Consider the following 13,313-nt stretch of genomic DNA (forward strand, 5'->3'; position numbering starts at 1 on the left):
ACTAGAGCTGTAAGGACCTCACCAAATCCCTCCAGACCTCAGTGTGTCTATCTGAAAAATAGATCTTTAAAAGACCTGTTTTTCAGAATTATGGTGAGAATATAGGAGGACAATTTTTGAGGAAGAATCTGGAATGGTATTTGGTACATGGTAGGATCTGAATAATAACCACTGGTCTGTTCCATTCATTTCTGTGCAGGGACAAGCACAGCCCAGGGAGGCTAGCATGGCACTCAGTGGTCTCACGGTCATAGAACCACAAACACTGCAGAGATGATGGGGGGGCAGGGGCGGGGGGGGGAAGAGAAGAGAGTCTCTCCCTTAATCATAGTGCTCATCTAGCCTGTCCTTGGACAGGGCACTCTCCTTTAGCATTCTTGGCCCATAACTTACCAGCCTCAGCTTGCACCCTCCTACAGATAGGGAGCTCATGACCACTTTCTGGGACAGGCTGGGCAGCTCTGATGGTTACAAAGGGGTTCTTTCAGCAACCTGCCTTCTTGTAAATTCTACCCACCACTCAGCGGTCTGCCCACAGGGCCTCAGAGAATCCCTTTGCCAGCCCTTCTGAGATGTGAAGCAGTACCTGGGGAGTTAGCTCAAGTATGGACAGAAGAGCCAGTAGTGGGGAGGAGGACCGACAGGGGCAGGGCGGCTCTCCGAGGGAGAGGAGCCAGAATGAGGTAGGGAGGCCGTGGCCTGTGCATCCTGCCAGGGGTCAGCAGCAGTCTGGTGGCACCTCCCCTCCAACCCTGCTGGGGCCTCCGTGCCAGCTTCTGTCCGGTGGGGGTCAAGCACGAGGCGTGCTCCTGACACCGGCCGCGCAGGCAGGCCCAGGCAGGGTCTCCCGGAAGCGCCCCCTGCCTGGCCCCTGAGCCAGCCCCCTGGTGCGCAGCTGGCCCGGGAAGGCCGGCACGGGCCAGGCGCCTAAACAGGCAGCCCAACTTCCTCTCCTCTTGCACCGCCCTCACCATCCGCCCGCCCCTGCCTGGCGCCTGAGGGAGGCTGTTTTTCCACTTGGTGCTACTGCTCCATCCTGCTGTTTCCTTCTCTTTCTGGAGTTAAAACTTCTTAGAAAACAGCGCCAGGCCCCGGCCCTGCTGGCCTCCAGCTCCCTGCTCCCGGTGCAGAAGAAAGCACAAGGCAGCCCGGGGAGGGCACTGCCGGCAGCACTTGCGGAGGGGGCTGCCCTGCAGGCCCACGCCCCGCCGGGGGCTGAAGCCACTGGTTGTTGCCCACAGCTGGCCCCAGGTAAGAGGAAGGGCCCCTCCCTGGGGTGTACCAGGTGACGGGGAGGATGGGGAGGATGGCCAGACTGCTCAAGGCTACCCAGAGAGATTGTCCTGGGGAGAAAGGCCCCTCCCTGAGGCTCCTCACTCTGGGCCCAGCCAGTTAGGCCCCTCTCCCAGCCTGACCCATTTTTTTGTCCCAACTGCTGTGGTTGGAGGTCCCACCCAGGCCTAGATGTGACCCCTCCCTGGCCTGCGGGACAGGGCCTGTAGTCTCAGCCGATGGCCTGTTCTCTCCTCTGTTCACTACCCCAAGGATTCAGGTATCCTGTACCCCACTTTGGACAGTTTATGAACCCAGGGGCCCCACGAAAGCTCATTAGAAGCCTTGAAGCCAAGAGGCGAAGAGGAAGAGGGAGCCTGGCTTTAACCCACTCATCCTTGGCAACACTGTACAAACTTTTTCCCAAAGAGTGGGACTGGAGGCCCTGGGTGGAGTGGGAGGGAGAGTCAGATCCCTCCTCCTGCTCCTGGCTCCCCACGTGGTCACCAAGCTCTGCCGGGACCCATCTGGCAACCTTGGCAGAGAGCGGGAGGGGTGGCGGTGTACAGAGGATGTAGAGAAGGAAACACGGGCAGGTCTCCCCGCTTTGCTTGCTGCCCACACCATCCCTCCACTCCCGGGCTTCTGGCTGCGGGCTTTTTGTTTTTCATCCCCCTAGATGGGGAGCACATGGGGCCACACCCTGGCCTGTCTGCTTGTGTGGGTGGAGCCTAGGAAGGGAGTCAGGACATGGCTGGAGCTGCAGCCACTTCCTGGCAGGCTGCCAGTACCACATGGCAGAGTGGGCCGGGTGTGGGCTGGTGGGGATGGTCGAGCCTTAGCCTCCATCAAGGCCTCCTGTCACTGGCAGGCTGGGCAGTCCCCTGGGAGGCTGCTAGAGAGGGGTAACGCGTGGGGAATGGAAGGTTCGCCAGGGTTCTAATCGAGGAGAACAGAGCAAGGTCAGGAGACCAAGAAAACAGAGGACTGACTTAGCTGGACCCACCCTTGTCCACTTCCCAAGCCTCCTTACATCAGGCTCATAAGTCCTGCCCAGGCACTTCCATACTTGAATGGCCTCGAGCAAGGCAGTTTCTCCTCTTTTGGCCTCAGTTTCCTGGTCTTTGCAAGAAGAACTGTACCAGCTGCCTCACCTCTGGGGGCCACCCTAAAGACTTGACAGGGTTAGGTGGGGGTTTCTGACACAGAACAATTATTAGGCATCATTTTTCCCCTTTCTTTTCCCTTCAGCACCCCTAAGGAGAGAGCAAGGGCCAGAATAATTTGTCCTCTTTTCACAGAAGACACTGAGACCCAAAGAAAAGTCATGAAGTACATTGAAAGCCAGATCTCCTAAACCAGTCCAGACGCTGGGGTCTCCAAAATGAAAAGCTCTCATGAATTCCAGGGACACTGTGCCAGGCTCACCACTGACCGAGTCCCCTCCCTCTTCCCCACCCCACACCACTGAGTCAAGCCCAAGTCCCTTACTCACCAGGACACCCACTGCAGAAGTTATACCCGTGGGCTACAGGCTTTGAGGACAAAACCCCCCCAAATAGTCCTAGGTCCCTTAGCACATCAGCACATTGCCCAGGGCCACAAGGCCACTCTTTAATTCCTCCTTCAAGGAAGGCTTGGGGAACAAGAACCTGAGTACCTGTGGCAGACAGACCTAAGCGTGAATCTCACCTCTGCCACTTACTTACCTGTGACCTTGGCAAGCCTCTCACCCTCAGGAAGCCTCCACCCTCTCTATATACATTGGGGGCCTGACAACACAGTGCGATCGTGACCATTGGCAATGAAGGATGGAAAGCGCCTGACACTTGGCAGGAGCTCAGCAAGCAGTGGCTGCCACCATGTCCCCTATGCCCCAGGGCTCCCCAAATCTTCCCTTCTCACCAGCCTGACCACACAAGATTCCCTCAATCCCTTTCAGAGTTTTCAAAGGCAAACTGAAACAGTCCTTACTGTTCCACAGGGAACACCCGGCCAGCCACTACAGGGGATACAATGGCAAGACCTCGCCCTGCCTTCAGATGCCTACCAGCCTGCACCCCTTCCTAGGCTCACCAGGAACCATCGACCTCAGTCTCCGCCTGCTCTGCCCCTTGCAGTTGGTCCCCCAGCCGACCCATCACTATGGCGGCCCTGATTGCAGAGAACTTCCGCTTCCTATCACTCTTCTTCAAGAGCAAGGATGTGATGATTTTCAACGGGCTGGTGGCACTGGGCACAGTGGGTAGCCAGGAGCTGTTCTCTGTGGTGGCTTTCCATTGCCCTTGCTCACCTGCCCGGAACTACCTGTATGGGCTGACAGCAATCGGTGTGCCTGCCCTGGCACTCTTCCTCATCGGTGTCATCCTCAACAACCACACCTGGAACCTAGTTACCGAATGCCAGTACCGGAGGACCAAGAACTGCTCGGCTGCCCCCAACTTCCTCCTCTTAAGCTCCATCCTGGGCCGTGCGGCCGTGGCCCCTGTGACCTGGTCTGTCATCTCCCTGCTGCGCGGTGAGGCCTACGTCTGTGCTCTCAGCGAGTTTGTGGACCCCTCCTCACTCACAGCCGGGGAAAAGGGCTTCCCACCAGACCATGCCACAGAAATCCTGGCCAGGTTCCCTTGTGGGGAGGGCCCTGCCAACCTGTCAGGCTTCCGGGAGGAAGTCACCCGCAGGCTCAAGTACGAGTCCCAGGTAAGGCTGTGCAAGGAAAGTTGCTCTTCTTTCTTCTTGAGGCAACGGCTGGTGGGGAGGTGCTGGGATGGCCCAATGTTATAGGTAGAGTTGAGGGAGAGGTCCCCAGGAAAGCACTAGGTTGTCAGCATCAGGTGTCTGAGCTGGGTAACCTATGAGTTAGGACTTGGTACGGCAAGTTTTAAACATTAAAAGAATGTTCTGGCTTAGACTAAGCCTTGATCCCGGTCACAGATTAAACCTCTGCTTCGCCCAGATTGAGCACGAATCCCTGCAAGCTTATGAAACAGTTGCTGTTGGCTAGGAGTTGACATGTTCCTACTCCAGGAAGGACCCTGGCCCAGCAGGAAGTCAGCTGTCAAGTGTTGCTGACACAGGGGAGTCCCCCAAGGGAGGAAGCGTGTTCAGTCAGGAAGCAGTGGCTGCTGCCGTGATCCTCACCTTAGCTGTGGCTCAATTCTGAAGGAGCAGAGGTCAGCCAGGAGAGAGGACAAGGGCAGAGACCTGGGCAGAAAACACTGCTGGGAATATTAACTTATAGTAGCAGGAGATGAGGGAGACAGGAAGGAGCACAGGATTTTCTAAACAAACAAACAAACAAACAAACAAAGTGAGTTCAAGGGAGTGAGGACCAAGAAGTGGAATCACAGCCATTAGGGCTGGTTTCCCTTCTAGAAGTAGAATCTGCTCTCAGGGGGTGTGGCTAAGTTCAGCCCAGCCTGAACCCTCTGACCAGCTCCTCCCCCTTCTTCCTGGGGTGGTGAGGGTCTAGGCAGCTCCTTGCCCCTCTTCAACCCTGCCCCTTCTCTGGCCAGCTCTTCGGGTGGCTGCTTATTGGCATGGTGGCCATCCTGGTGTTCCTGACCAAGTGCCTCAAGCATTACTGCTCACCACTCAGTTACCGCCAGGAGGCCTACTGGGCGCAGTACCGCGCCAACGAGGACCAGCTCTTCCAGCGCACGGCCGAGGTACACTCACGGGTGCTGGCTGCCAACAACGTGCGCCGCTTCTTCGGCTTTGTGGCACTCGACAAGGATGACGAGGAGCTGGTGGCCAGGTTCCCCGTGGAAGGCACCCAGCCTCGGCCACAGTGGAACGCCATCACCGGCGTCTATCTGTACCGCGAGAACCAGGGCCTCCCGCTCTATAGCCGCCTGCACAAGTGGGCCCAGGGCCTGGCAGGCAACGGCACGGCACCAGAAGGCGTGGAGATGGCCCTGCTTCCCTCCTGAGGGCCCTGTTCCCACATTCTTTGCAAGTGACAGTACTTGGTCTCAAGCTGAACTCCGCTGCCTGCTCACGTCAGCATCAGAAGGGAATGGTTGGTCTGGTTTTTTTTTTTAACTTTTTGGGGAAACAGGTCAGAAGCAAGGAACACAGAGTAACCTGGGGTGTGGAGAGAGCTAGTAGACAATGTGGTCCGCTCCGACAGGAAGGCTCTCAGACCTGAAGAAACCCCCTCTCCTGCTTCCACCAAACACTTGGTCAACAGCTTTGGAGAAGAGACCATTTCCCAGAACTGGTCCTTAATTAACTATGATATGGACAACTATTTACCGGTGGGACTCCAAGGCTGGGAAGCTACGGCCAGCAGAGCTGGGTGACAGTGATATCCCCGTACGGGGTATCCTGCAGTTAACGTCTGTGTGACTGCATATGACGCCTGGCTCAGCAGTGCTCAGCAGGAAGCTGCCCTCCTATGTGAGCCTCTGGCTTTATTTTATAGACTTACATTTTTGATAAAAGTTTTTCCTAGTATAAAGGAGTAGCTTGGTGTCTGCATTGTTGGATGGCCTATGCCACAGCAGGCTGGTGGTCATGGAGACAGGCCCTTGGGAGCAAGGGGGGCTAGCGGGACTCTGAACAAGATTAAAATGGATGGAAGGGAGGGCAGGGGGTGCAGGGAAAGCCAAATTCCCACATGTGGGAAGGCCCTATGGCTGATGAGGTCTTGATAATTAGATTCAATTATCTGATTTGATCTGGGGAACAGGTGAAGCCTGGCCTTTCCCAGATGGAAGATCAGCTTAAATTTCATGAGTCAAAAGATCCTGCACTCAGTAGAGCAGACTAGTCCCTATAACTTAGTGCTGATGACCAAAAGCCAGGATAGCCCCAACTTGACCTCTCCCCACTACCCATACATGCCCACCCTTGCCTGATCACTTCCACCAACTCTAAAACCTTTGATGCTCTCCCTGTCCCTGTCCTAATTCCCAGCATCCAGCCCAGTCACTTCCCATAGGAAAGCTCTCCAGTTCTCAGGACATTTAAAGCCCTGCCAAAGAAAATGTTTAATCCCCTTAAGACCAGCCAAAAAAGAACTGGCCTCAACAACCAACTGGGTCTGTGCTGGCCTCCAAGAATTCTGGAACATACAGGATTCTTACTTACCAAAGGAGGTGGAGGCCATCTTTCTGGGAAATTTACAAGGGTCCCAGGGAGGCATGGGCGTGGTGGACTCAACATGTCCCCTTTCCCTTGGGTCTCAAGGAAAATCATCCAGCCAATCAATGCCCTCCATCCAGTAACCTCTCCACAGAGGGGCTACAGGGACATAGAAAAACTGTGCAGGTCTCCGCAACTCACACAGCACAGCAACCTAGGTCTTCACCGAGCCTCCTACCTACCTGGTCCTGTGGCAACACACAAACATACCCCCTCTCATTTAATCCACAAAACAACCATTCCAAGTAAGACTTTTTTAACCCCATTGCACAAATGAGGCACCTAACTTGGGAGAATCTGGATAATCTGGGCCTGGCGGGCCGGGGATGTAACCTCACCAGGTGGTTCCTATCAATACCTGCAGCTTTCCTCTGAGGTGCCCAGGGTCTGCAACTGTCCCTTCTGGGGTCTGCCTTCATCCTCCCGTCCAGCCTCACAGGGTCCACACAGGGGCACAAGTGCTAGCTGCGCGCAGACTGAGGGACTCAGCCCAGGGGAGGAGGCCCACTCCCTGGACCATGCTGACCCCCTCTAGATGGACCGAGCGCCTGCTGGAGCCAAAGTGAGATCCTGCCCACCAGGTTGCCAGGAGTCAGCCCCTCCATTCCTGTCTGCAGTAAACTCCCAGGAGGGAGAGAGCCTCAGCTTTTCTAGGGGTCCACAAGTCTGCTACCTACAACAGTGAGCAGCCTCAGAAAAGGGTAACAGTGAAGTAAACTAGTACTTAGAATAAAACAAGCAAAAAGGAAGTCTAAAAAAGCTCAAATTCTTTTCCATCCTGACAGGATTATCCTAAAAGGTGCTGCAGAAAAAGCAACACTTAAATAAGAGTCCTCAGACAACACAGCTTTTCAGCTGCCCACGCTCCTGAGATTCGGCCATGCTGGCCCACAGCCGCCAGTGGTCTGAGGCCCGCTGGCCACTAGTCCTCCAACCCGGAGCTCTTAGCTTCCACGTATTCCAGGGCCTTCGCCTTCACGGCCTGCACGTCCTTCTCAGTGCCGTGTTGTTTCTCATAGTCCAAATAGCGCTTGAAGAAGAATTTCATTCGCTTGGGAGCCAGGCTGAGATGAATGACCCGCTCAAAGATGTCCCTGCGAGGAAGAGCAAGGCAGCATTTGTCTGTTGGCCCCCCGCCACTCGATTGCTGACTAGCCTTCATCCCCTGGCTCTCTGGCCCTGGAGTCTGTTTTCCAGTACTCTCACGTCTATCTTCATGTTTATTACCATTTTAAAGTCCTAAGGTGTCCATGGGGAGATAGACTGCCACCCTCACTTTCCAGATCAGACAAACACCCACAGGCTTGGGCAAGGCCCTAGTTTTTTCTGGACCTCAGTCCACCCATCTCTACTCCTCCCTGCCTCGTGCAGACACAGGCGACAACAGCAAGTCCATGACCATTCCCTATCACCAGAGGCAGGTGCAACAAATTACGCAGAAAACCCCAAGTCTCCTGACTCCCACTCCAGGACCAGCCTACTGCCCACCCCAGGTTCCAGACACAGAAAAGAGGTTGCAAAGTGAATGCCACAGGACCTGCTATGTCATGTCAAAGCTGATCTTCCAGAGAGAGTAAGAGAACAGGGATGCCGGAGGCTGGCTGTGGGGCTAAAACTCATCCACTTGGCCAACATCCCCCATCCCCTGCAGTTAATTCAGCCCCAATCCCTTCCCCTCTCACCGGACTTCCTTCTGGCTGCCATGCTTAATGGTCATGTCGATGTAAACCGACCAGACATCAGTGCGCTTTGGGTAGGTGCTCAGTGTATTCTCGAAAATGGCTTTGGCCCGTTCCGCATCCCCTAGCTGGAACTCCAGCTGGGCAAACTTGGAAATCACATCCACATCTGCAGGGAGAGGACAGCTCAGATACACAAAGCAGAAAGACCCTCACCACAGCTCAAGGTGCTATGTGTCAGACAGTCTGCCTCCTGACTCCCTGCTCATGGGTTCTAAGCCCTGGGTGATGACAACTGGGACAGTGGGGCAGTTTAGGGCCAAATACACAGACGGGTACTGATCTATGACTCCCACTGGAGAGTCTCTCTGGGCCCAGAGGGAAGAGGGAGCAGAGGCTACAAAATTAGCACTAATTGTTTTTTGTTCCTTCAGCTTTGAAGCTTAGCATCTGAAATGCAACACACGGGCACGTGATCAATAGAAAAATAGTTACGTGCCCTCCACTAGGCTTTCCCATTCTCAGAGAAAACCCCCGATCCCTACGCCCAGATATCAAAGAGCCTAATGTGATCCAGAATTGGGCTGAAGGTAGGGATGAGCACTCACGCTCTTTATTGGGCAGACACTCAAGGGCTCGCTGCATCACACGGTGACTGGCCCCAGCCTGGCCCCGCCGCAGAAGAAAGGCACCATATTTGATCCAGACAGACTTCTCTTGCCTAAATCGCTTCAGCATCCGGTTGTAAAGCTCACCAGCTTCCTATAGGAAGAAAAGGTAAGCTATGGAGTGTGATATGACAGATGAGGCAATGACAGAGACAGGCAGCAGCTATGCTTGTGAGAGGCTAGACGTGGCCTCACACTCCTGTCACTGTACAGGCCCAATTCTAGATGCCTGAGGGAAGCAGAGAGGCTCACAGAGGTAAGGAGAGCATGTGAGGGAGCCTTACATGGTGGGGACTCTCCCTACTAATCCTGTGCTGCATGAAAGTCCTAAGAGGAGAAGAGAGAAGGAGAGAACAACATGGGGGCACAGGAGAGACAGGAAAGGGACACTCGGCCAAGCTGCTGTCTCCTGACTGTAAGCCCAAGGGATATACACCAGGGATTAGCTGTCCCTTCACTTCCCTCCTCTGCCTGCTGCAGCCCTAAAGCAGAGGGGGGAGGAAATTACTCCACCCACTTAGAAGACAAACAAATTAGGGTCCAATGTCACGGAGCAAGCCTGCATGGAAGGGTTGGATCCATAAAGTGGGGATTCAACTCTGTGACTTCCCTGCTGCCTCTGTGACTCCCAGGAGTTAGTTTCTGAGCAGCTGAGGACCCTCTGGCAACAGGCCAGCTGGCCCAGACTCCTACCTGGAATTTCTGTGACTTGGTGTAGATGTCGGCCAGATGGAGAAAGACCTTGAGAGGCTCATTGTACTGCACGGCCCGCTCAAAGACCTTGGTCAGTGACTCTGGAGAGCCATACATGTTCTCTAGATTCAGCAGTGCCACCCATACGTTCAGCTTCTCCTGCTCCTCTCTGGAGAGAGAGGCAGCATGTGAGCTCCATCACCTCAGCCCAAGAAAGCCCCCACTACCGCCCAAAGATGCTAACTGGAACTATTTCTTCCTTCCCAGGCTCTATCCACATCCTCAGTTTCCAGCCCCAAGTGAGAACCGAGAAGCCCAGTCCCCACTGCAAGCTTATGCAGAAGCAGAACACCAGCCCCTGACTGTGGGAGGTCCCCTGTTGTCTACCTCCATTCCTAGAAAGGAAGCCCACTAAATCTTAAACTGGCCCGATGTCTGGGCAGGAAGGAGAAGAATCTCTCTCTCCAAACTAAGAGAACAAAGCAAATGACCACCATCCCTCCTCTTAGCTGTCAGAAAACTCACTCTACCCTGTGCCTAGAAATGGGTAGAGAGTGTCTGTACTCAGGTACATGGAGTTATTTTCCCCAATCTACTTCTGCTCCAAGTTGGGCACCTTATTTCAGTGTAGAGAGACTCTTGTAAATGTTACCCTTAGCCACTTCAGTGAAGGGGACTATAAAATATAAATGAGCAGATCTGTTTCACAGACAGCGCAGCTATGAGACAAAGCCTGGGAACCTACAGGTGTGGGTGGCGGCCACCCAAACTGTTGGCCAGCTGAAGAGGAAAGGACCCACGGGCAGCAAGCCCTGCGGCCTGGGGAGACACAGCCCTTCCTGTCAAGAGACACCCCCCACCAAAGCAGGGGGACAAGGCCAAGACCTGAAGGAAATGGTCTTGAGAGCCCTTTCAGCCACGGCCCGGGCCTTCTCGATCTCCGTGGCCTGCAGATGGAAGGCCATGTACTGCAGCCACAGGATGGAGCTATTGGGGGAGCTCAGCAAGAGTCGGTCAAAATCATCTGCTGACTCTGGCTGTCGCCCAGGATCCATCAGCGCCTCCTCAATACGGGACAGCTCTTTCTCTGCCTTCTGCTTCTCCAATATCCTTTCCTTCTTGCTCTTCTTCTGCTAAGGAAGGCACAAAAATTAGTGAGTAATCTACTTCTCAGATCCCTGGGGAGGTCTGAGGTTGAAGTCAAGGGTTGGCAGGGCAGTCTGTGGGCTCTGTAAATACTCCCTGGCATGAGACTCCCCTGTCCTGCCAGAAGGGACACCCAGGCCAGGAGAGAGCAAAGGAAATTGGCACCAAGGGGTCCCTGCAAAATATACCACCGTGGACTGCTGTGGCTTGTCGTCCTCCTCGCTGTCGGAGCTCTCTGCTCGAGGTGGTAAGGCCGGGGTCAGGGACTCTAGCCCCACGTCCCAAATGAAACCAGAGGACAGCTGTAGCCGGGGCACTTCTGCTGGCCTGGTTGGCTTCCCCTGAAGGAGCACAAGAGGTGTGTGAGGGAAGCACTCGGCTCGGGCTGCACCCTGTTCCCCACCCCGTCCCACCTGGAGAAGCAAGGGCTCCCACTAAGCCCAGAGACCCTCCCTCTCTTCCCAGGGCCAGGCTAGGCCCACTCCACTGGAGAAACTATAGATGCCTTGAAAGCTTTTCTTATAAACAGATTTATTGAGGCAACAAGCTTTTAACACATATGCATGCAAAAAGCAAAAACAAAAAACAAAAAACCTACCACCAGCAGCAGCATACATATGCATACACATATACACATCTGTGTATAAAGTGCCACACACGTGTAAGGTAACAGTAGAGCCAGGACAGAGACATGACAAGCGTTCTGAGGATGTAGGGATGTTAGTACCTAAGGTCTGGGAAGCCCTTCCACAGTCGATCCTCAGTTCAAATGATACTGTCCCCATCTTTCAGAAGGGGGTGCCAGCTAAGGAAAGGTTAAGCCTCCCCTTTATCTGCCCATCCCACTAATTTAATTCAGCTCCACTCAATAAACACTGATGAGAATTTCTTTTATGCAGCCCACTCCTTGGGTAAAGCAGGACCTAGTGGCCCCATCTGGTCATATTTTACAGGAAGTGAGAGAGAAGAGGATGGGCCAAAGAAGAGAAAAGGGAAAAGGAAAGAGAAGGCCCAGCTCGGAGGCAGAAGACCAAGGGCTTCCCTCCCCAGAGCCGCCTCTTCTCCCCACCAATGTGGCCCTCACCTTGGGCAGCACACTCCTCTCTTCCACCTCCTCTTCCCCTTCCCGATAATACACTTCAACACCACTGTCTTCTTCCTCTGAGGGAGCAGCTTTCTTCTGCTTCTTGTTCGCTCCGTCCTGAGATGACAAATGGGAAAGATGCCAAGCCACCCTTCCTGCCCAGGAGAACCCGCTGGCTGCTCGGGGCAGTGCCCTCCCTCTGCCCCTGCTGGCGCCATCCAGCTCCCGGCTCCAAACTCACACTGCTCTCAGTCTAAGAGAAGGCCATGTGGCATCTGGCTGGCTCTGAAACGCTCTCCTGTGCCCATGAGGGAAGCCATCCTCCCGGAGGGACGTACCTGTTCACCTGCGGACTCCTGGCGCGGCCGCTTGCCCTGCTTCTTTGCCTGTGGTTTCTGGGGCTCTTTCTTCTTGCCAGGCAGCCGCACCACCTCCTGCCCTTCCTTGTTCCTCTTCCCTTTCCTTTTCTGATTCTTCTGCTGCTGCTCTTCTCCTTTGTGCTCCTGATCCTCTGCCTCCATTTTCCTCTCCTCTTGCTTTAGAAGTGGCAGTCCTAGGGAGGCGGGAAACACGTCCGGCTTCCCAGTGTCACCGGGGAGGAACGAAAGCTCTACCAAGTTCTTCTGGCGGTTCAGGCTACAACAGGGAGGGAGGGAGGACAACGAGGAAAACAGACGACAATGGGCACGGCAAACAGCCCAGGCCTTTCTCTCCTGATCAGCCCGGTTTTCTGGGCCCTGACCCACCTGCTTGGAATCCATTCAGTACTCTTTGGAATGACCCGCACATTTTACCATGCTGAATAGTAAATACAGGGGCAGCTCTGATGTCCCCCTACTCTGTCCCCAACAAGTGCCGATGCAGAGAAAAGTCTCCACATCAACTTCTAGAGCTGAGGCTGGGGCTGAGATAGAAGGCTCCAAATAAAGGGATTTTGTTCACCTGAACACTGCACCAACACGACCTAAGTCGTTAAGTCTAGTTTACCTCTTGAATCTCCTCCCAGGGCTCCTTGGAAAAAAGGGTGTGTGTGGGCAGGGAAGACACCTACCTCAGGACCTTGGCTGTGAGCAGCTTCCCTTCCGGGAGGTATCTGTTATAAAGGGCTTTCTTGGACGGGCTGTACTGGGAGACATGCGGGTACTGGGCCAAACCCACAACAGAGGGGCCGAGGCTGACAGAAGAGAGACAAGAGTTTCATGGTCATAAGGGCACCTGGGTGGCTCAGTTAAGCGTCTAGCTCTTGATTTCAGCTCAGGTCATGATCTCACAGTTTGTGAGATCAAGGCCTGCTTTGGGCTCTGTGCTGACAAGCATGGAGCCTGCTTGGGATTCTCTGTCTCCCTTTCTCTATGCCCCTCCCTGCTCACACACTCTCTCTCTCAAAAATAAATAAGCATTTTTAAAAAATTAAATTAGGGGCGCCTGGGTGGCTTAGTCGGTTAAGCGTCCGACTTTCGCTTAGGTCATGATCTCGCGGTTCGTGGGTTCGAGCCCCGCGTCGGGCTCTGTGCTGACTGCCAGCTCAGAGCCTGGAGCCTGTTTCAGTCTGTGACTCCCTCTCTCTCTGACCCTCCCCTGCTCCGCTGTCTCTCTCTCTCTCTCTCCTATAAATAAATAAAA

At 54.4% G+C, this 13,313-nt stretch overlaps 2 protein-coding genes across 5 annotated transcripts in view; one reads left to right on the top strand and one right to left on the bottom strand.

Moving 5' to 3' along the window:
- Nucleotides 1-965: 965 nt before the first annotated feature.
- Nucleotides 966-5,732, top strand: CALHM2 (calcium homeostasis modulator family member 2). Its single transcript, XM_039243938.1, has 3 exons — nucleotides 966-1,251; nucleotides 3,257-3,972; nucleotides 4,788-5,732. Exons 2-3 carry the CDS (start codon nucleotides 3,418-3,420, stop codon nucleotides 5,202-5,204), a joined length of 972 nt encoding a protein of 323 aa, XP_039099869.1. The 5' UTR covers nucleotides 966-1,251; nucleotides 3,257-3,417; the 3' UTR covers nucleotides 5,205-5,732.
- A 1,434-nt stretch (nucleotides 5,733-7,166) lies between these two features.
- Nucleotides 7,167-13,313, bottom strand: part of PDCD11 (programmed cell death 11) — a 45,492-nt gene continuing 39,345 nt past the window's right edge. The window contains exons 28-36 of one of the 4 annotated variants that reach the window (XM_039243937.1): nucleotides 12,742-12,864; nucleotides 12,029-12,326; nucleotides 11,691-11,807; nucleotides 10,798-10,947; nucleotides 10,346-10,590; nucleotides 9,461-9,629; nucleotides 8,708-8,861; nucleotides 8,103-8,268; nucleotides 7,167-7,514 (exon numbers count right to left, since the gene is read on the bottom strand). In XM_039243937.1, the coding sequence (XP_039099868.1) occupies nucleotides 7,343-7,514; nucleotides 8,103-8,268; nucleotides 8,708-8,861; nucleotides 9,461-9,629; nucleotides 10,346-10,590; nucleotides 10,798-10,947; nucleotides 11,691-11,807; nucleotides 12,029-12,326; nucleotides 12,742-12,864 (1,594 nt within the window). In that variant the 3' untranslated portion in view covers nucleotides 7,167-7,342. Of the gene's footprint in view, nucleotides 7,515-8,102; nucleotides 8,269-8,707; nucleotides 8,862-9,460; nucleotides 9,630-10,345; nucleotides 10,594-10,794; nucleotides 10,948-11,690; nucleotides 11,808-12,028; nucleotides 12,327-12,741; nucleotides 12,865-13,313 lie in introns of all 4 variants that reach the window. The other 3 variants (XM_039243936.1, XM_039243935.1, XM_039243934.1) reach the window with 3 other exon arrangements.

This window comes from Hyaena hyaena, unplaced genomic scaffold, assembly GCF_003009895.1.
Source record: "Hyaena hyaena isolate Hyena2069 unplaced genomic scaffold, ASM300989v1 scaffold_233, whole genome shotgun sequence".
Taxonomy (NCBI): Eukaryota; Metazoa; Chordata; class Mammalia; order Carnivora; family Hyaenidae; genus Hyaena; species Hyaena hyaena.

What these genes read in the sequence shown, in the direction of transcription:
- CALHM2 (XM_039243938.1), top strand. Translation starts at nt 3,418, where the DNA reads ATGGCGGCCCTGATTGCAGAGAACTTCCGCTTCCTATCACTCTTCTTC. An exon ending in GGCTCAAGTACGAGTCCCAG is followed by an intron (nt 3,973 to 4,787) that starts GTAAGGCTGTGC and finishes TTCTCTGGCCAG; the next exon opens with CTCTTCGGGTGGCTGCTTAT.